At 39.5% G+C, this 20,098-nt stretch overlaps 2 protein-coding genes and 1 long non-coding RNA gene across 3 annotated transcripts; 2 read left to right on the top strand and 1 right to left on the bottom strand.

The window, feature by feature from the left end:
• Nucleotides 1–678: 678 nt before the first annotated feature.
• On the top strand, nt 679–1,995 carry LOC122829002 (cytochrome P450 3A40-like). Its single transcript, XM_044113141.1, has 2 exons — nt 679–1,293; nt 1,427–1,995. Exons 1-2 carry the CDS (start codon nt 1,091–1,093, stop codon nt 1,653–1,655), a joined length of 432 nt encoding a protein of 143 aa, XP_043969076.1. The 5' UTR covers nt 679–1,090; the 3' UTR covers nt 1,656–1,995.
• On the bottom strand, nt 1,220–5,065 carry LOC122829004. The gene is made up of 3 exons (XR_006370314.1): nt 4,979–5,065; nt 1,464–1,569; nt 1,220–1,286 (listed from the first exon to the last, which is right to left on the bottom strand). It is a non-coding gene; the product is annotated as an uncharacterized LOC122829004 (long non-coding RNA).
• A 50-nt stretch (nt 5,066–5,115) lies between these two features.
• On the top strand, nt 5,116–19,980 carry foxk1 (forkhead box K1). Its single transcript, XM_044113139.1, has 9 exons — nt 5,116–5,743; nt 7,452–7,667; nt 13,194–13,392; nt 13,539–13,685; nt 14,144–14,337; nt 14,587–14,759; nt 14,840–15,043; nt 16,840–17,013; nt 18,251–19,980. The coding sequence occupies exons 1-9, from the start codon at nt 5,298–5,300 to the stop codon at nt 18,481–18,483; spliced, it is 1,986 nt and encodes a 661-aa protein (XP_043969074.1). The 5' UTR covers nt 5,116–5,297; the 3' UTR covers nt 18,484–19,980.
• The last annotated feature ends 118 nt before the right edge of the window (nt 19,981–20,098 follow it).

The following is a 20,098-nucleotide window of genomic DNA, read 5'->3' as shown; positions in this document are numbered from 1 at the left end:
TTCCCAACCGCCTGACGCCCAGTAAGTTTTTGCTATTCCTCACTCTGAGCAACCTGATGAAGCAATAACATTCTCAGTCAGACGGTGGCACCAAACACACATCAGATAAAAAACAAAGCATGAGATCATGAGCGGCAGAGCAAAGCCAACAACTAAGCTTGTGAGAAAGACACAGAAGAGATTTGCTGGTTTTACTGTGTGAACACTTTATGTTTTATATTGTGCCAAAAAATAATACAATGTAGCAGAAACAAAACAAAATAGTTCATTTTTTACTTTCTGCTACACACAATGATTATATGCTAAATCTTTAACTGTAATCTTCATGTAATCTAAGTAGGAATACCATTTTCCTTTCAATGGGTGACAAACTATAGTATCCATCTCATCATACTAATATTGATCCAATACCAGTGCTCACATTTTTATAACACAGAGTGGGTATTTGGCTCAGGTAAAGGTAGTATAGATACCACCCTTAGCTAGTAAAGTTAGTATTCATACTACATTAATATGATTACTACCTGATATTGTATGTGATGGGAGAGAGAGAGAGAGAGAGAGTGAGAGAGAGAGAGAGAGAGAGAGAGAGAGAGAGAGAGAGAGAGAGAGAGAGAGAGAGAATAATGCATGATCCGATAATGTATGACTGTAAATGATCCATCTATATTATTATCTACATTAATATGAATAATTGTACACAAATATGAATAAACTACCTTCTGAGTTCATCCACAAGGTAAAAGAGGCCTGGGAGCAGGGATTTATTTGGATAAATCCTTGAATGAAAAAAGTCTGAATGAAAATAATGAAAAAGAACAATTATTATTATCATTGTCTTTTTGGCAATACACATGTGAATGAAAATTATTCTATCTGAGCCACCTGATGAGCTATCCAACTAACAAAATGCTGATTTAAAACTAAAAGTTGCCCATTTTTAAATAGATTTGTTTTGTGGACCAGCTTGGTATAATTTAACTTTTGAATGATATCCTAACCTATTAAGACTGGCCTGTAATACAGCAGCATGACCTGGTAAACAGCCATGCTTTTGTTTGTGTAGGCTCCTGTTCAGTATCAGTCTCTGATGGAGATGGATTACTTGGACAGCGTCATCAATGAGTCTCTCCGGTTGTTCCCCATTGCCGCACGTTTGGAGCGTGTGGCCAAAGCATCTGTGGAGATAAATGGCCTTGTGATTCCAAAAGACATGGTTGTCCTGGTCCCCACATGGCCTTTGCACCGGGACCCTGAGATATGGCCAGAACCAGAGAAATTCAAACCTGAGAGGTAAGAAGGAATGAACAACTACTTAGTAGTAGGGAGAAAAATGCACATTGCTGCATATCATCTGCAGAAGTCTGCTGTTAATATGACTACTTTTAGTTACATATTTATGTGTATATTGTATTTTTCACATCAGATTCAGCAAGATAAACAAGAAGACCATCGATACATACACATACATGCCTTTTGGGTTAGGACCAAGGAACTGCATTGGGATGAGGTTTGCTCTAGTGGTGATGAAACTGGCAGTGGTGGAGATCCTGCAGCGGTACAGCTTCTCTGTGTGTAGAGAGACTGAGGTGAGATTACAGATTAACTCTGCATATTGCTCCTCCTTCAGGCTTTGTGAGGAATCTTATGGGTAGGTTTTAGTGTTATATAACAATATGACACTTATTGTTGTCCATCCAAAGTTTGAAGACTCTGATTACCACTGAGCTTTGCACAGTAATTCAAACTGATCTTCATTTCATTGTCTCTTGTTCTTTGACTATAAGGTTTCTCTAGACAAGTGTAACTTTTTTTCTTTTCTTTTCTTTTTGTACAATGTTTGAATTAAATGGCCATGCATTGTTTATTCAGTTCACACAGTTTTCTCTCTGCACATTGAATTTCCTACCAGATCCCATTTTAGAGATCTGGTAGAATGCCTCTTCCCTAGAAGAAGAGTGCTGGTTGTAAATACTACTATAAATGTGACTTTTTGGTTTTCTATTTTTAATTAACTTGCAAGCAACTCAAATACCACTTTCCACATTGTGGAAACTTATGTGTAGAATTTTGAGGGAAGAGATTAATTTACTTCAACTTGGAATATGGTCTAACAATAGAAAATGTGGAAAAATCAAAACACTGTAAACACTGGATGCACTCACAATCAGACATGTTTATGCAACAATAAGGACAAAATGTTTCTAAAATATTATCCTGGAATAGGTTTTTCCAAAATTGGGGTCAGGACTCCGACTGAGGTCCATTGTAGAGTCTTGACAAACGACAAAAGGTATCATGACAAATGTATTGTTACCATTTGTTAAAAAAAAAACAAAACAAAAAAAAACAACAGATAAAATAAAGCAGTGTTGATATTAATTATAACCTTGTTCAACTGATTTAGTAGTGAATCAGTTGATAGCAGGTGGAACATTTTCTAGGTGAGAAGCTGAAAGGTTTGGGAACCAGTACAACACAGGCAGCCCAACAATTTTTGGAGAAATCCTGTGGAAAGCAGTTCTTTATCTATAAGTGGTGTTTTAATGTTATTGTTAGTTTTAATGTTGCAAGTTATTGGAATTGAATTGGAATCTGAATCTGCTACCCCCGCGGCCCAACCCCGGATAAGCGGAAGAAGATGGATGGATGGATGGATGGATGGAAGTTATTGGAATTGTTATGCTTAAATGTGCACAAAAAACAATTTCAAAAAAATCTTTTATTTGAAATGTCCAAGTCAGCATAAATTTGCATAGCAAATTTAAAGTTTTTTGGTTTTTTTGTATCCCCCTTTTTTGGTTCTGTTTTGATTTTTTTTTTTTTTTTTTTACGTTTTTTTGAATTACTTTTCTCTGAAAATTACCGTAGATTAAGAACGTTATTTTGTTGAAGGGGAAAAAATCAGTCTGATATATTTTTATTTTTTATTGTACGTCTTCCCACTTGTTGCTGATAAAATAATCTTAGAAGTAAATATTAATGGAACACCAGCATATTTGATATCGTTTTCGTAGTTGAATAGCGCTCCCTGGTAGACTTTCCCATTTTGGCCCCTGCTCCTTCACAGATCCATTTTCCTGAGTTTTCAATCATCTTGTTCTTTCTATGTTTATAAACAGAGCGTAGAGATAAAAAATGACAAGAAAAAAAAGATGTGGGTAAACCAGGTCCTGTGCTTTAACATCACGTAAAATGAGCTAGTTATAATTTAAATGTTTGATATTTCACCACAGATCTAAAAAATATACTTATTTTATTTACCGCTCAATCTGCATACAACGATTAATTTAAGACTTTTTTTTGCAGAAGAAAACAACTGTATTCTAATTTTCAGGCAGAAAATGACTTGGAAGAGATGAAGTTAATAATCAGTAGTAATGCTTTTAGAGCTTTTATAAAAATCTCAGCAAACCACTGAAAAAAACAAGAGTTTCCTGAAGTGAAAACATGAACTGTAGCTGAACTAACAGGCCCAGATGTGACGTTCAGGAAAGAAAGGATGTCATGAATCTATGCATAGTCTTGCTACGAAAATACTGCATGATATATTTGTTATTGGGACTATCCTAACTGTGAAGAACTGAGAGGTTCCTCCGCAAAGCATGAGCAGAATATACTGAATCAAACAGAGCTGATCTGTAAATCATTAAATGTCATATAGGCCTTTCTCTTGAACAGTGCATTACCTCTAAGTCAGTTTAACTCATTAAAGTCAAAGTTCTACCTTTGCCCTCCTCTTTATTCATATTATGACATAATTTGTTCTTATTTTTTTTAAAAACTGTATGGTAGTAATATTGCATGAATATTTTATGATAATTATCAAATTAGATTTCTTGCTTTAATTGAGTTTTTTGAAAACAAACACATTGCTGTCATGGATGTTTTAGTGTATTTTTTTTCTTTAAGGTTTAGATGGATAAATAAGTTATTGGTTCTTACTGGCTCCAAAATGAGTAATACAGTACTTACATGTCAAAAAAGAAGCACAGTACCCAAAATATTACACAAAAATAAATTATAAGCTGAACTTCGACGTAAAGCAATCATACACAAGCAACTAAAATATAGAAATAATAAAAAAATATCTCTCTTGTAAATGAGTCTCAAGAGACCTTTATGTATAAATATAGAAATAAAATTAACTGTGTTCACTATGCTTTTCAAAACATAATTATAAAAAGCAATATCTGAGTGAAGTTCAGACAAATATGTATAATTTTGTGATTTTCATTCGCTAAAGAGTAAAAGTCAGTAAGATGTCAAAGAACGTATTGAAATACACTGCTCACAAATTAAGGCAAACACTAAAAATAACATCCTATATCTTAATTAAATATTATCAAAATGTTATTATTCATATGGTGAAATTAATTAGGAAGGAAAGACAAAAATTATCAATGTACTACCTAACTCTTAGTAACATTGATTCCACAAAGGTGTGACTGATTGGGAGTTACATTGTTCTGTTCATGTGTCCCCTTTATTTTTTGAGCAGTGTATTATGCTATGTAAAAATATGTAAAAGTTTTTATTGGTTATAATTTCTTAGTTTATTATTTTTTTATTATTTGTTACATATTCATTCACATACACGTTCTCAAGCTGACAGTGTATGTGACACCTTTAGGCCTGACAAGAGAAGCTGTTATGCAGGGGCTCTCTGACCACCACCAGCAGGCAAGAGGGTGAAGTGTCTTCCCTCAGGACACAACAACAACGGATGGAGTGGGAATCAAGCTATTATTTGATCCCTGAATTAAATGAAATTACTCATCTAATACAATTAAGTTAGCTATAACTGGTAATATTTTCACAAAATCACAGTTCATGAATTCCAAACAATACCTTTATGTGTGTGGTCAGCCTTATTGGATTTTGGAGTTCTGAAATCACCCCAAATCCTTAAATTAAGCATTTCAAAATGTGTGTCTATGTTTATGACAAAACACAACAAACTGAAAAACTTAAAAACCTGTTTTGTTCTCTTTTCAAAGCAGTGGGAGTCGTTTTTCTTTGGAAACGTAGTCTTTACAGAGGTGGCAGTTATCACGAATCTTTTGAAAACCACTACACATTATAGGTCTCAAGAAGGGTCTTTGAACGCAACAGCAGTCCGATTCCTGGAAAATCCGCTCCGGGTCTTCCTGTGATCCAACCGGACTCCATGTTGTTCTGTCAGCTTCAGAGCGAGCAAGTGCACTGGCCGAAAACTCTCACGTTGCAGCTTTCGGTGCCTGACAAGAAAAAGTTGTTGCAGACTCTCCCCGACTGTGTAGCCCCTTCAAAAAAATATGGCAGACTACCGGGACGACAACGGAGCTCGGGCTCTGCTTGCATTACAGTCGGCGCCGTGTAGCCCCGTGCGCGTCGCGGTGACCTCTCACTCCTATCACCAGCCCTCGGTCTCCGTCTTGGGTCCTCCAATAATGGAAGCTCGTTGCGATACCGGAGGTTTTCCTGCAAGGCTCTCTTCGACGCCTCCGCAGGCCCTTGCGAGGCTCGAGGGCCGGGACTTTGAGTTTGTCATGCGCCAGAGGACGGTCACCATAGGCCGGAACTCGTCCCACGGCTCGGTGGACATCAACATGGGTCACTCGAGCTTTATTTCAAGGCGACACCTGCAGATAACTTACGACGAGGCGGGCGGCTTCTCTCTGAGGTGTCTGGGGAAGAATGGCGTGTTTGTTGACGGAGTGTTCCAGCGGAGAGGAGCTCCGCCACTACCGCTGCCCAGAGAGTGAGTGTAGTTAGCTTAACTGTTAGCAGCGCCTTGCAAAGTTTTAATATGCCATAAATACTTACCCAACAATGAACACATCATGGTTTATGAAGTCTCTAATCAGTTTGCACACTTTGCGCTTATATTAAAAACTATGTGTGTATTTTAATAAGTTTACTGCACGTTTATTTTTCTGGTAAAATAAAATTGAAGCCTAGCATACAACTTTCTAATGTTCACATTTACACGGTCAAATGGGGAGAGCGTTTTTTGTTTGGGCGTACAAAGTTTGCCCCATTGTTTACTATAAATTACATTTCAATTTCATTTGTAAATGGGCTCTTCCTGATAATATGTGCTCTATAGCTATTGTGTTTTAGTTCTGAGCAGATTTTGCTTCATTCGTTCTGGCCTACTGGCTCAGTACCCAAAGTATGTGGATACTGTTTTCAACAATGTGTGCAGATTGTTCAATGATTTTTTTTAATTATTCGTGCAATCCAATCCAAAACTATTCTATCAACGTTTAATCGCCGGTGTCGGCATTTAAAAAAAACAAAACATTAGCCCATCACGTTAGCTTCATATTAGCTGCGTGGCTCTAAGTCAACGTGTCACCGTCACGTAAACATTAATGTAAACAAACGCACCCCTGACAACTCCTCTCACGTGTTATGTGGAAACAGTTCGAGTTTCTGTTTGAAACCTGGGTTACGTATGCTTCTAATGAAATCACCTACTTAGTGAGTGTACTTTGACCTTTACTATAAATATCTTTGCATTATATTTTAGGGTTGTTTTTTTTTTTTTTTATACCCTGACCAGTTTTGGTAAATAAACAAAGGTAACCTGCAGAACTGATATGTGTATCAGTTCTGCAGTTCTGCAAATCACTGAAAAGGTTAGTTGTTCTGTTGATTGGCTCCTTTGACAGTTTAGGGGCGTGTCCGCTGCTGAACCGGAAATGTTGCCTGGAAGACCCACATGGATAAACTATAATACCATATCCACCAGAGCCATGTTTGCATGTGGTTTTCCAAATAGTACACGGTTCAACAATAATCTGGGTGATTTTTTTGTGTAGTAGAAGAAACCTTTGTTTACAAAAAAATATTAATTGACATGCAGCTGAGTTTATAGTAATTTTACATTTAGATTTTAGGGTTATTTAAAATTGCATGTACACATGCACACTTCATTGTGCTGTAGTTGTTCTGAAGCAGGAGAAATTCAAAATTCTGCCAAAGTATAAAAGAAGAGAGAGTCTTAGGAAAACAAGTTTTTGTGTAAACTTAACACCAGTGCAGTGTGTTTGCCCACAAACTGCTTGGTTATTATGTAAACACACTTTTGAGGTAACTTAAACATGTAGCGATCTTTTATTTGTATGTTGTGTGACATTTTTATTAGATTTATATTTTGTTTCCAGTTGCAGTAAATTATAAATGTTTCGAACGTCTTGCAGACCTAACCTTTTGCTTTTCAGGTGATATTTGGTGTTTTTCTGGGAGTTGACTTGTGTTGGTCTGAAGTGTTGTTAAAGTAAGGACCTGTTTTCTACTGATCATGTGATACCTAAGCTATGTTTCTGTAAGCTAACTCAAACTTTTGCTGAGGAGAGAACGAACCAGTGTGGCTAAGTTCCTGGCTTTTTTTTTTTATTTGTATTTTTGATCTTTTTCCCCCCTCATGCCTTTCCCCTCACTGCTGTCCTTCTTTCTTCTAGGTGTGTGTTTCGGTTTCCCAGTACCGTCATCAAGATCCAGTTCACGTCACTCGTGGAAGTGGAGGAGCACAGGGAGAAGGAGCAGCCCTCTCCCCCGCCCCGCCCGCTGCTGCCCCACATCTCCCCTCTTAAGATCAGCATTCCCACCACGCAGCAGCATGAAGAGCACATCAGGGCGTTTGGCTCACCGCTGCCGTCACCCACCGGCACAATCAGGTGAGCCAGCAATACATGTGGTGAACATCTGGCTGACAAGTTTACATGCAACTTTGATCCCAGTTAAGTGATTCATAGATGGTTCATTTCTTAGTTGCTTCCATTCTCCTGCTTTAAGACATCTCTCTGTTTTATGGTGCACATTTGTTAGACATTTTGGTGATAAGAGACTTTAAAAATTTATTATAAATTGACAAAGTTCATGCAGATATTATGTTCCTTTTCACTTGAACCTAATTGTTGCACTTGACTAGATGTGTTTTAATCTGAATACATGACTGCATCGAAGGTAGTTTATTTCAAAAATATAGTGACGCAATTATTTTACTTAATTCATAACCTTTAGGAATTTGTTTATTATCTTAAAATAATTCAACAGAAGTTTCAACTGTTTAAAAAAATGAAGTGCTTCAGGTTCGCTGTAAACAGTGCTGCTGTGTGAGGTTTGGTTGAAGCATAGGGTTGGTGATGAGCAGCTGACCTGATGACAGCCATGAGCTACTGAAGGAAACACACAACCTGCAGACAGTTTGTTTTTTAATTATTTTTTTAGCTGCCTTATGCGTTCTATGAAGCTAAACATGTCTACATTGTGACTGGTTACCTTGAAGCCTGTGGGTTCAAGGATTTATGCAGCCGGCCAGATCAACTTTACTTTGTCCTGTTTTAATCACGTTAAATTATGTATTGTTTATATATAAACAAATTAAATTTAAACCAGATAAGACAAACAAATAATCTAAATTTAATAAATACAAATCATTTTAAAGCTACACTCTCCATAAGAATATTCAATAATGTGTAAAAGAAACTTTTTTTTTGTCTTTTCCTTTTGGAGTTGCACCATGAGTTAACTAATTAACTTAATAAATACTTAAATATTGTTGTAACTTATTAATTAAAAATTCTTCAAAGAGTTACTGTATTCTTATTCATTGAGTTGTGGTTCAGTCTCATATTCGAACCTCTGCTTATTGTTTTGCATATTCATTTAAAAAATTGGGCTCCATTTGATTTATTTTTATTTTAGTGGAAGTTGAATTTCTAACACATCTCATATTTAACGTGGAGATCACAATAGAAGTGTAATTTTTTACTGTGCAATAAATCATTTAAATAAACTAAGATACATTTTTAGGAATATTTGCTAAGGTTATTCAGTTAATCAAAAAAAAACTGGAGATTAAGTACATAAAAAGTAACCTGATGGCGGCGGTCCTAAGCTGGACCTAGTTGTTTTTGTAAGCTGTCTTCAGATGATGTTTGGTTCAATTGAACTGAATGGCATGAAGCTACAAATTTTAACTATAAGAATGATGCACAACATGCAGGCAAAACCTAAAAAGAAAAAAAAAACTTGTGAAAAGAAGATAATTAATTGTGTAATTTTAAGCACTTGTATATTTCATGCCTAAATATCTTCATTTACATGTGAAACAAAAAGGAACAAAAACAGTGAGGTGGGGAGCTATTTATCTATAAAAGAATGAATAGAGAGTTAGTGAGTTAGTTTGATTGCTGTTCAGTGCCCTCTGGTGGTGGATGCTTGCTTGTACAGCAATCATACCCACCAATGTGGGCCTGTGTGTCCATGCCTTATATGGGGTGGCTGCAGCTATGGGGCATGTGATTGGTTATTGGGCAGAGAGTTTTGCCTGTAAGCCACTTTTCAGTCCATTCGTGGTTTCCCTTACACCCCCGCCTCACCTCCCCCATTCGGGCCCTCGGGTAATGTTTCCTCACATGTGGAGTCAAAACAAACCAAATATAAATATGATTGCTCATGCTTCTTTGCTCCACTTCCACTTTGGCCTTTTTTAGGTTCATACTCGTAGCAACATGCAGCTCAGAGAGAAACTTCTGCTTCCTCCCGAATCACCAACATGGTCTCATTCAGGCAGATTGCTTACTTTTCTTGTCTGGCGGCTTCAGTGAATGACACAATACTAAACATTGTTCCTCTCTTTATGGACACATAAAGAGAGGAACTCTGGAGAGATTTTTTTTTAAAGATACAGAATTGACTCTTGTACAGTTATAATCCACTTTATTCTTAAGAAGTTTCTTTGCAGAATTTTATTTGTTTTCATTTCCTTGTTGGTTTTAAGCTCTAAACATTGAGCGGTTGTGAAAAGCGAATCATGTAGCCACTTCCCCCTGCAAAGAAATGTAAACAGACTGTATTCAGTCCCTCTTGTGAGTCTTGATGGAACTGTGTCCATGGCTCTCTGTTGTCTGAAGCAAATCAGAGCTTATAGACTCTCAGAAACCCCTGTTTACTTTCCCCAGAGAGGCTGGTGTGTGTAATACCTTGTGGAGACCATTTTCCGGATACATAGTATGTTGTGGGGACCAACTGCTCCTTGTGGGGACAGAAGCCTGGTCCCCACAAGGGGAAATGCTGTTTTTGGGTCAGGGGTTAGCTTTAGGACTACGGTGACAATTTAATTATGGATAAGTATGTAATGGTTAAGATTAGGATAAGGGTAAGGTTTAGGCTGTAGAAATGAATGAAAATCAATGGAAAGTCCCCACAAAGATAGCTACGCAATCACGTGTGTGCGTGTGTGGGTGTGTGTGTGTGTGTGTGTGTGTGTGTACATGTGTGTGTAATAGAAGCTACAGGACTTACTGGTGCAGCAGATCAAATCCAGTTAATAGTTAACTTGGCTCTCAGTATTGTTGGCTAATTGTTGGATCGTTTTAGTTGTGATTGTGTTGATCTGTCCAGATTGTTAAACCAGTATAAAAAGGCTGGATGAGGATGTAAACAATACTGATTTTGGATTCCCTGCTCTTTTCTGTTTTTGTTTTCTTTTAATGTTTCCTTTGGGCTTCATTATTTTAAAGAGGGGAACATTTTACTTGCTTCACATTAAATAAAACATTTTTGCATTTTGCCCCATTATATCTAAAAGCATCCATGTTGTTATGGTTCCACTTGACAGACCAACAAAGATAAATGATGCATGGATTTTAAAATGTTATTTACAAATATAAATGGCATCTATTTGCTTTCATCCTTCCTGAGTCAGTACCATGTAAGACCACTGTTGTACTGCTGGACACGTTCAAGCAGTAACTTCTCCAGCTGCTGGAGACGTTCGTCAACCAAAACAAGAGCAGAGACAGGTTAGCCACAGCGAGGTCAGGTCCTCAGGGGCCCCAAATCAGTAAGCAATGTAGCATCTGAATCCCAAACTCCCACTAGGGTGGTTATAATTGTTCTGGTGTGTTCAGGATGATGTTCAAGGTTAGTTTTCCATTTAGACCAAACATAGCCAGAGCACCTTGTGTTGTGGCCATTAAATGGCTTGTTGGAAACCTCTAATGAGATGACCTCAGGCTCTTTCTCATAGTTTTTTCCATAAATTCCAGCTTCATTCTTTTTTTTTTCTTTTATTTAACCAGATAAAACCCCGTTGAGATCCAGATCCAGAGGGACCTGGGTAGAAATCTGCAGTGCTAACACCCTGGTTACACAAACATAAAATAAAACATATGCACAAGTTTAAACCAACTTACAAAGCAGTTTACAAGCAATGAAACCAATTTATAGAATTACGTTGCTCAAAAAAGTCCATTGAAATTAGATCCAAATCAGCTCTAGTCTTTAGTTCGGACTGAAGCTCATTCTGTGCAATAGGAGCCATTTATGGAGTAAAAATGAATTATGCAAATTCTTTCACCTAGACTTTGACAGCAGTTGCTGCCCAGTAAACAGGGCCCACACAACCAAGTTTTAGCAGGTTTAGTTTCCATTTCCAGATAGTAAATTGAACAGTTTCATAAGATTTTCAAAGCTAATTCTCCTTTAAACTTCTCCAGTACTTCCTCCCAGCACCCCTTTCTTTAAATTGTATTTATATATCTCTTAAATAAATCTATCTTTCTCTACCGGATGGGAATATTTCACCCTGACACCCAAACCAGGTCACACTTTTTATCTGGTGATGAGTGGATTTTTGCTGCATGTCAAGAGCAGAGCTATCAGGCCTTTCTACTCTTACCTCCTCCGGATGAACCAGGAGTAGGAGAGTTACTCCAGCTGTTACTTGCAGAGAGCAAGCTGTTGCCATCGAAGCAAAATTATTTGGCACGTTTAAAAAAAACCGCTGATGGGCGTGCTGTGGTGGCGTAGGGGATAGCGCGACCCACATTTGGAGGCCTTCAGTCCTCGACGCGGCAGCCACAGGTTCGATTCCCGGACCCGGCCGACGTTTGCCGCATGTCCTTCCTCCTCTTCTTCCCCCCTTCCTGTCAGTCTACTTTTGCATAAGGGACACTAGAGCCCACAAAAGAACCCCTGGAGGATAAAAATAAAAATAAAAAATTTAAGAAAAAAAACCACGCTGATATCCTGGCTGCTGGTTTTTTGCGACTGTTTTTTTCTGCATGCTCTCTGTTTGCTGGCAGGATTGTGGGTTCACCCGGTTGCATGTGCAGCTGACTCAGCGTGTGTGAGCGTTGGACACACAGTAGAAGTGCCTGTCTTCATCCAGCTTTTGTCAACTTTGACGTTGGTGCTTTTGAAAATTAGTTTTGAAATTTTGGAAATTTACTGTGAAATTACATCTGCTGTAAACCCTGTTTACTTATTAGGTGTCTAGTTTTCTTCTACTTTACACATGTAACTATTTGATGGCCTGTCACATCCTGGAGTGATTGTTGATTAGTAAGCCACCACAAGTATTCAGATCTCTCAATAATGTGAAAAATCTTTAAGGATTTAAAAGCCTTTCATCAGTAACTGTTTTAATTTTCCTTTTTTATCTATTTAAAAGCTACAGACCATATGAACATGCTGCAGTCAAACAGATTACTGCTTCCCTGTGTGTTCCTGTTGACACATTCTCCAGATTATAATCCCTTAACCATGGTTACATAACCTTTGTTGTCTATCAAGTCATAAAATATTGACTTCTTATGCAATGAAAGTGAACAGTTTACATTGCTCAAATCAGCATTAATCATGATAACCATTGTTGTTATGAGTAAAGATGGCTATTATGTGCAGTACAGACCAAAAGTTTGGACACACTTTCTAATTGATTTCAATGAGAAGGTGTGTCCAAACTTTTGGACACACCTTAAATATCAATCGGTTTCATTGCTTGTAAACTGCTTTGTAAGTTGGTTTAAACTTGTGCATATGTTTTATTTTATGTTTGTGTAACCAGGGTGTTAGCGCTGCAGATTTCTGCCCAGGTCCCTCTGGATGTCAGTTTCTCTTTACATATTTACTGCTTGTTGTTTTGGTGGCAAAGTTTCTGTGAAGAAGTTGAAGCAGGAGATCAGCTGAACATTTAGTGGAAGTGTGAAACCTCCTTAGTTCATTCTGCGCCGCTACCATGAGCCTGCAGGAAGCTGTGTGTAAACATAGCACTGCACAGCTCATCTTGAGCATAACACAAACGCAGAGAGAGAAAACTGATCCACACAACCTCATGCTGCCATTGGCTGATATATACACACACCCTCTACAAAATAACCTAGGAAAACTTAAGCACGCACTTTTCTCCACAGCGTTCCCAACTCCTGTCCTGCTAGCCCTCGAGGGGCGGGGTCATCGGGGTATCGCTATGGACGCAATGTGACCTCCGACCTCCAGTTAGCTGCAGAATACGCTGCGAAGGCTGTATCTGAGCAGAGGCGAAGTCTTGCTGAGCACAGAGGTGGGGGAAATGAGCAGCGTGTGGAGTCGGTGGGCGGAGACAGCCCCAAGGTAAAAATAATGTCTGTCCCACACAGACCTATCCTTTTTCAAGCATAGGACAGGTTTGTGAAGCATATTCATAGATCCTTTGAACAGGAGAAATCTCTTGAGACTCATTGACTCATTTACAAGAGATTGTTGCTCTGTTTGTCCAGGATGAGTCCAAGCCTCCGTATTCCTACGCACAACTGATCGTCCAGGCCATCTCTTCAGCTCCAGACAAACAGCTCACCCTCAGCGGGATTTATGCCCACATCACCAAACACTACCCCTACTACCGCACTGCAGACAAGGGCTGGCAGGTACAGTGCTTCTCATCCGTCTGGGAGGCTGTGAGCCAAACCCTGAGTGCTTCCTGGTGAACTGGAACATCGTCAAAAATAGAATAGATTTCAGTCATTCACTTTAGAAAGTGAAACTTACAGATTCATTACAGAGTTAGGTATTTTTTATTCCCAAAATTTAAGACCAATGAAAGACCAACAAACCAGGTTTTGTAGATCCTTTTAGTGTAATGTTTAGTGAAAGGAAAATATGGTGGTAGGAAAAGCTGGACAAGCATCAAAATGACCAAAACATCCAAATCTTCATACTTTCAATAGGAATACGGAGAGAAATGGACTTTTCCATGATGCAGCTATGCTGGGTGTCTGCAAAAACTAATTGTGGAGAGTAGAACATTATTGACTTTAATGTCAGTTTTTCTCTTATATCCATGGGAGGAATATGTTTTTACAACAGCTTTCTGTGTTTTGTCCAGAACTCGATCAGACACAACTTGTCTCTGAACCGCTACTTCCTGAAAGTAGCCCGTTCTCAGGACGAGCCTGGGAAAGGAAGCTTCTGGCGCATCGACTCGGCCTCTGAGAGCAAACTGGTGGAACAAGCCTTCAGGAAAAGACGGCAGAGAGGCGTGGCCTGCTTCAGGACTCCATTTGGACCTTTGTCGTCACGGTACAATCCTAAATGATTCATTTTTAGTTGTCAGTGGCACCAACATGAACACTGAACTGAGTGGGGTTAACCTTTATCCCCTTTGTCTGCTTCTGTCACTTGCTGTCATGTGATTGGACAGAACCAAGTAAGTGTTGTGTTGAGTTGTGTTTCGATGAAGGATGGCTGCAGCAACAGTGCGCCTCATGACATCATAGCTGTTTGTCAGTAATGTGGCTGAGTTTTCTTCTCCTTGGCTTTCTGATTCAGGAGTGCACCGGCGTCTCCCACCCATCAGGGCCTGCTGTCCCCTTCGTCCAGTGGGCTGCAGACTCCTGAGTGTCTGAGCAGAGAGGGCTCTCCCATCCCTCAGGACCACCATGAGCAACTGGCCAGCAAACTGGCGTCTGTGCCGGAGTACAGGTACTCCCAGAGCGCCCCAGGTAAGCCCAGATAAGCAAACTCTAAACATTCTGCCCACTCTAAGGCAGTGTGAGAAATGAATGAAAATGTGTGTGAACAGGCTCTCCAGTCAGCGCTCAGCATGTCATCATGGCTGCCCCCCACCACCCAACCGTCCTGAAGCCCATCCACATGCTTCAGAGCGTCCCTCAGCCTTCTGTCACTATGGTGCGCGTGGTCACCAGCGCCCCTCCAGTCTCTGCCCCCCCTAATGGCTACAGCACTTTGACTGTAGGAGGACTGGAGAGCAACAGCGACATCAGAGGTGAGGACAGGAACTGCTGAAGCTTGTAATCTGCAGGTGACATTAGCCTGGTAAGAACCACAGCCTTGTTTCCTCAAGAGGGTCTGGGCTCTCTGCTTTTGAGAAATCATTGCTTCCTGGAGATGTGGCCTGTGTTGAGATTTAAAATTTTACCCAATTGCTAACACTTCCATGTGTCGAATGTAATGCATCAGTTCAATACTAAGAAGTTTACCTGACGTTGCCTGCACTGTAAGCAACCATCCTCCATAGAGAACTGATCTGAACTAGGCAGCTGTTAATGTTAATTTAATATTTGACCAACAGTTCAGTCTGTGTTTGACCAACACAGACTGCTAAAGCTACAGACAAACACTTCTAAAGCAGCGCAACGTTCTCAACTTCTGTTCACTGATTGGCCAGCAAAAACTCTACCAGAGATTGTGCTGGAAACAAGATTTTTTTTTTCTATCAGGGTTGCACAGGAAGGCAATGGTCAAACTAGGTGGACATACAGCACTCCTTCTTAATGGACCTTACCAGAGGGGCCGGTTTTCATTGGCTGATGCCCATTCTACGTGGTCACGTGCATGGCCGTCTCACAAACACACGCTTCCCATTAGCTAAGTACAGCATAATGGCAGCACTGATACAACTTCTGCACCTTGAACCCTGTCTGCTACACAGTCTTACGTTAGCTAAACAGGTCAATATGCAACGTGTATCTGACATACACTAAAGATTTTATTTTAGCAGAAAAGGCTCTGGACTAAACTGTTACTTGTGTTAGCCACTCTAGCACCAAGTACAGCTAGTCAATCAACCATCGCTGTGTTCAGGGAAGCGCTGATTAATTATCGAGACATAAATATCAAACCTGAAAATTTGATATGGTAACGGACTGAATGTTGTGTTTTTAATGTAATCTTTGTGGGGTGCAGGCGGTTCCTACAGTAACAGGTGTGCTTAAACTACAAAGAGAGAGAGAGAGTAAAAAGGTACGAGGGGTTTTGAGTTGATCACCTGTTTGGGTTATTTTACCTTTGTTTACCTTTGTTGTGGCTCATTACAGCCGCTGTAGTTTCTAAACGTTGGACTAATTACCTGTGACGTCATTCACAACAAACATCAAATAGAACAAATATATTTCATAAAATTTTAACGAACAAATGGCTTCTACCGCAATAATTAAGTGAAATTAAATTACTTATATCACAACTTCAGAAGATTTGCCTTTACCTCAACAGAACGCTTTAGTTTCTCCTATCAGTCTGTAGCTTCTCATATTGAGGTCATCAAACCAAATTTCAGATCTACCATAACTGACTGACACCTGCTGGCCTCAGGTTTGCAACCAGTTTGTGACTGAGAAACCAATAGCCTCCTCCCAGATGATGACATGAACTCGTTAGTTCCTCTGTCCATTGTAGTAGCTGATATATTGTGAAAATCCGGTAGAAATTATGCACTAATCGAGTCATGTTTACATAGAAGTGAGGCTTTGCTCGTGAGACTTGCGGTCACGTAGGTCGGTTGTAGGTGGAGCTTGGTAAGGTCCATTATCTCTCAAACTGTGTGAAAAGACTGAGAATGAGTGTGTATGTTATTGAGTTACCATGTTGTGAATTCACACCTGACATTTGGTCTGCTTTAAATGGGCTACAGCTCATTCCCCGTCTCCTAGGACGTGTGCCGGTGTGAATTTACTAATGACATTAACTGATGTTAAAGAAGAGAATCAGCCTTACGTCACTTTTCTGAAAGCTAAATGCATCCAGGTGATATGTTGACGTGTGGGTCGTTTATTTCCTCTTTAGATGCGCAGCAAAACAGAGAGTTGGTGATCCAGACGCTGGACAGCGTGGTGCAGGCTGGAGAGGGACGCCATGTCACGCCGGGGTTACACCAACTTCCTGTCCGTCCTGTTACCCAGAATGGCAAACACATCACTGCTGCTGTTTCCACAGTGACCAGCTTAGCTAATTCATCTGGTAAGCTTTTTCAATTTCTCTTGGTACAGCTGTTCTGATTTCTGTAGATCAGAATGTCAATAAAAAGTTAATTTAATTTAAGATGGTCATGGAAAACCTGGAAAGTCATGAAATTTCATTTTTCCATTTCAAGACCTGGAAAGTCATGGAATTTAATTTCAGGTTATGAAAAGTCATGAAACTTCATTGTGCGTTCACACCAAACGTGCTTACAAACGCTGCCTCCTGCCCAGCCTTTACATGGATTACAGTAATCAACTGTTGACAGATGAAAGACAGATGAAAAAGAAAGCAGCGTTGCACTGATTGGATTTTTCTGGCCGATCACCGATTTTTAAAAAACTTGATTTTTTTTTTGTGTGTGCAAAATATGGTGAAAAAAATCACTAACTTGATGTGATTGTTGTAAACCGAGCAAATGGAGAGTTGACCTGGTGGGTGGGATTGTCCATTAGCTCTCTCTCATGGCAGAGCAATAGGAGACAGTGGCTGATTACTGTATAGGGCCCAAACATTGGTTCCTCATAAGTCCGGCCCTGTGGACATAGGTCTGCACAGAAGGTCCTGGAAAAGTCATGAAATGTTTTTTTCTAAGTGCCAGTGGGAACTTTGAGACCCGGACGTTCATACAATAGACATAGACTTAACACACAGCGCCATATTTCAATTAGTTATTACTGTCAGTTTAGCTGATTGTCTTACTACTGATTGAAAACACAGCTTCTCTAAAATCTGAAGATCCTTTCAGAATGATAAAAGGCTTTCAATCTAGACATGTTAGCCTGCTGAAATGTTTGTAAAGTTTTCTGCACTCAGTACTCAGTCTGGACTCCTTTTATTAAAAAGGTGTAACATGAGTGTAACATGGCATGCAGGAGGTCAGCCTGTGGTTCTTCATTAAGTCTGGTGTTGCTCATTTTTCTCTGGGTTTTATTAATATAATTCAAGTCAGTTTATTTCTAAAACATGTTCTCTCAAGACACTTTACAAAAACATCCAATTCAAGCTAAGGTAATATTTTTATTTTCTAAGGCATTTTTAATCTGTTGGTTATTTAATTGTTCTGAGACAGATTTAAGCAAAGACAGTTTTAAAAAAATCTGTATTTTTCCTACTGTGAAACATTCCATGTGTTTTAAATGGAGTTGCAACATTTTGGCCTAGAACTGATGAGAGAAGCTGTTCTGCTGCACCTAGCACCATCCATAAGAGCTAAACTTTGCTTTCTGCCCCCCAGGCCTGAGCAGCCCCCTGCAGATCCTGGCTGCCCAGGCATCCAGCTCCCCCCCGGTGCTGGTGGGCCGGCAGCCCGGCGGAGACGCCTTCTCTGGATCAGCAGGTGAGCCGCTGGCCAAGCGGCCAAAGATGGAGGATGAAGGAGAGTCTGAATCTGCTCTGCACCAAGCTACGTCTGCCCCTCAACCTGTTATTGTTGCTATGACGTCACAAACCCATGAGCCCCGTCAATGAAACCTGGGGTCTCTCACCAGGTGTCCAAGGGGCATCCTCTGTCATCTCCTGAATGTTTTGCCTTTCGACATAAATACGACTGTATTGTTGAAGGGAATGAATTTGGTCAAAATGACATAAAATGTAGATTTCTCTACATTTTAGAGGCGAGTGAATCTGGCTTCAGTTTGTTTCATCTTACCTTAATCAAAGGAAACTGAAGATAATTAGGCCTGATGAGCAGAATGGTTTGGCATTGCTTTAACTTTCTAAACAATGGAGATATGGAGGAATGTGGTGGAAATCCAGCCAAAGACCCATCCTTGACTGCTGCATTGGTTAGTTAGTTTAAATATGGAGAGTCAGTGCAGCCTGTGGAAGCTAGCAGCACGTTAACCAGGTTTATGTCACCTGGGAGACCAGGATCATGACTGTAGTTTTATAAAAGAAGTGATATTCCTAGACGGTAAAATGAGACCGAAACCTTCCAAAAACAGGCTCAGAGAAATAAAAGTATGAATATTTACCTTAAGACCAGAATGTAATACCTCTTGCCTTCTCACAGAAGCAGAAAAAATAAAAAACAGAAAAAAAAATGGATGTTGAGGAAATGCAGGAAAGACTAAAAGACAAGCCAGCTGTTTCAGAGTGAAGCTCCTCACATTCAGGCCCAACAGACTGATGATGGAGGACGGAGAGAGGCAGCTACTGGAGGCTGACTGAAGTGGAGGGCTAACCCAACGCTGACAAACTGATTGTTTTTCATTTGTTTAGTTTGTGTAGTGGTGTGAGGAGAGGTGAAACGGCCTCTGCGCAGATTTGTTTTAGCACAAAGAGGAACTATTGTAGTAATCCTCAAAGCCTTAAAATATTTCTACTTATCTGAAATTTTATTTTAGCAGCTTTACTGTTTTAGACTAATATAGCGCTTAAACAGTACACAATCAGCAACACTACGGCAGCAGCAGTTACGTTGCAATTAACTTGTTTCAGTTTTCTTAAGAAAATACAAGGACGGGACCAACTTGTGACCAGAAATTTTACCTGTTCTCAGCTTTCTTTCCAGAACTTTCTGCATATTCTCTTCTTTCAGCTTGCTTTTCTCGCACTCTTCATTGACAGTTCTTCCTTCGTGATTAATCTCTCCTTGCAATCTCTGCAGAGGCATCAAGCTGTCGCAGATGCTGCTTTAATTAGATTTGTTCTAGCACTTTCTCCCCCGTTCTTTTGTCTCTTCACTCTGCCTTTAGCACCTCAGAATGTCCTCACACAGGCTTCATGCTTAAGATTTCACCGATTGTTGTTGCACAACAGATGGATGCATTATGATTGTATGCTGCTCTGCTAAGTAACAAAGCTAATTAAAGTTCTTATTTTGGAAAAAAAATACAACATTTGTGTAAGAGCAGCTGTCATCAACAGTTAAACATGGGAATAGAGGTATAGGTATTTTTTAATGTCCCTGTTTTTGTGATTTGTTAAAATGTGTAGCACAAATTAAAATTCTTATTGACATAACTCCTTGTCTTCTCTTACATAAGACAAAACATAATATTTAGACAAGTTGATTTATTGTCAAAGAATCCAACAATATCTTGTTTTCTTGTGTACCATCGTTCTTAATATAAATACTGAT

The sequence above is a fragment of the Gambusia affinis genome, linkage group LG04 (genome assembly GCF_019740435.1).
Source record: "Gambusia affinis linkage group LG04, SWU_Gaff_1.0, whole genome shotgun sequence".
Taxonomy (NCBI): domain Eukaryota; kingdom Metazoa; phylum Chordata; class Actinopteri; order Cyprinodontiformes; family Poeciliidae; genus Gambusia; species Gambusia affinis.
The sequence above is the reverse complement of the archived record's forward strand: the minus strand, read 5'-3'. Positions and strand labels throughout refer to the sequence as shown.

Bases quoted from the DNA above. Each gene is read 5' to 3' on its own strand.
- foxk1 (XM_044113139.1), top strand. From the start codon at position 5,298: ATGGCAGACTACCGGGACGACAACGGAGCTCGGGCTCTGCTTGCATTA. The intron at 14,760-14,839 runs GTAAGCCCAGAT...GTGTGTGAACAG, and splicing joins GTACTCCCAGAGCGCCCCAG to GCTCTCCAGTCAGCGCTCAG. The intron at 15,044-16,839 runs GTGAGGACAGGA...TTTCCTCTTTAG, and splicing joins GAGCAACAGCGACATCAGAG to ATGCGCAGCAAAACAGAGAG.
- LOC122829002 (XM_044113141.1), top strand. From the start codon at position 1,091: ATGGAGATGGATTACTTGGACAGCGTCATCAATGAGTCTCTCCGGTTG. The intron at 1,294-1,426 runs GTAAGAAGGAAT...TTTTCACATCAG, and splicing joins GAGAAATTCAAACCTGAGAG to ATTCAGCAAGATAAACAAGA.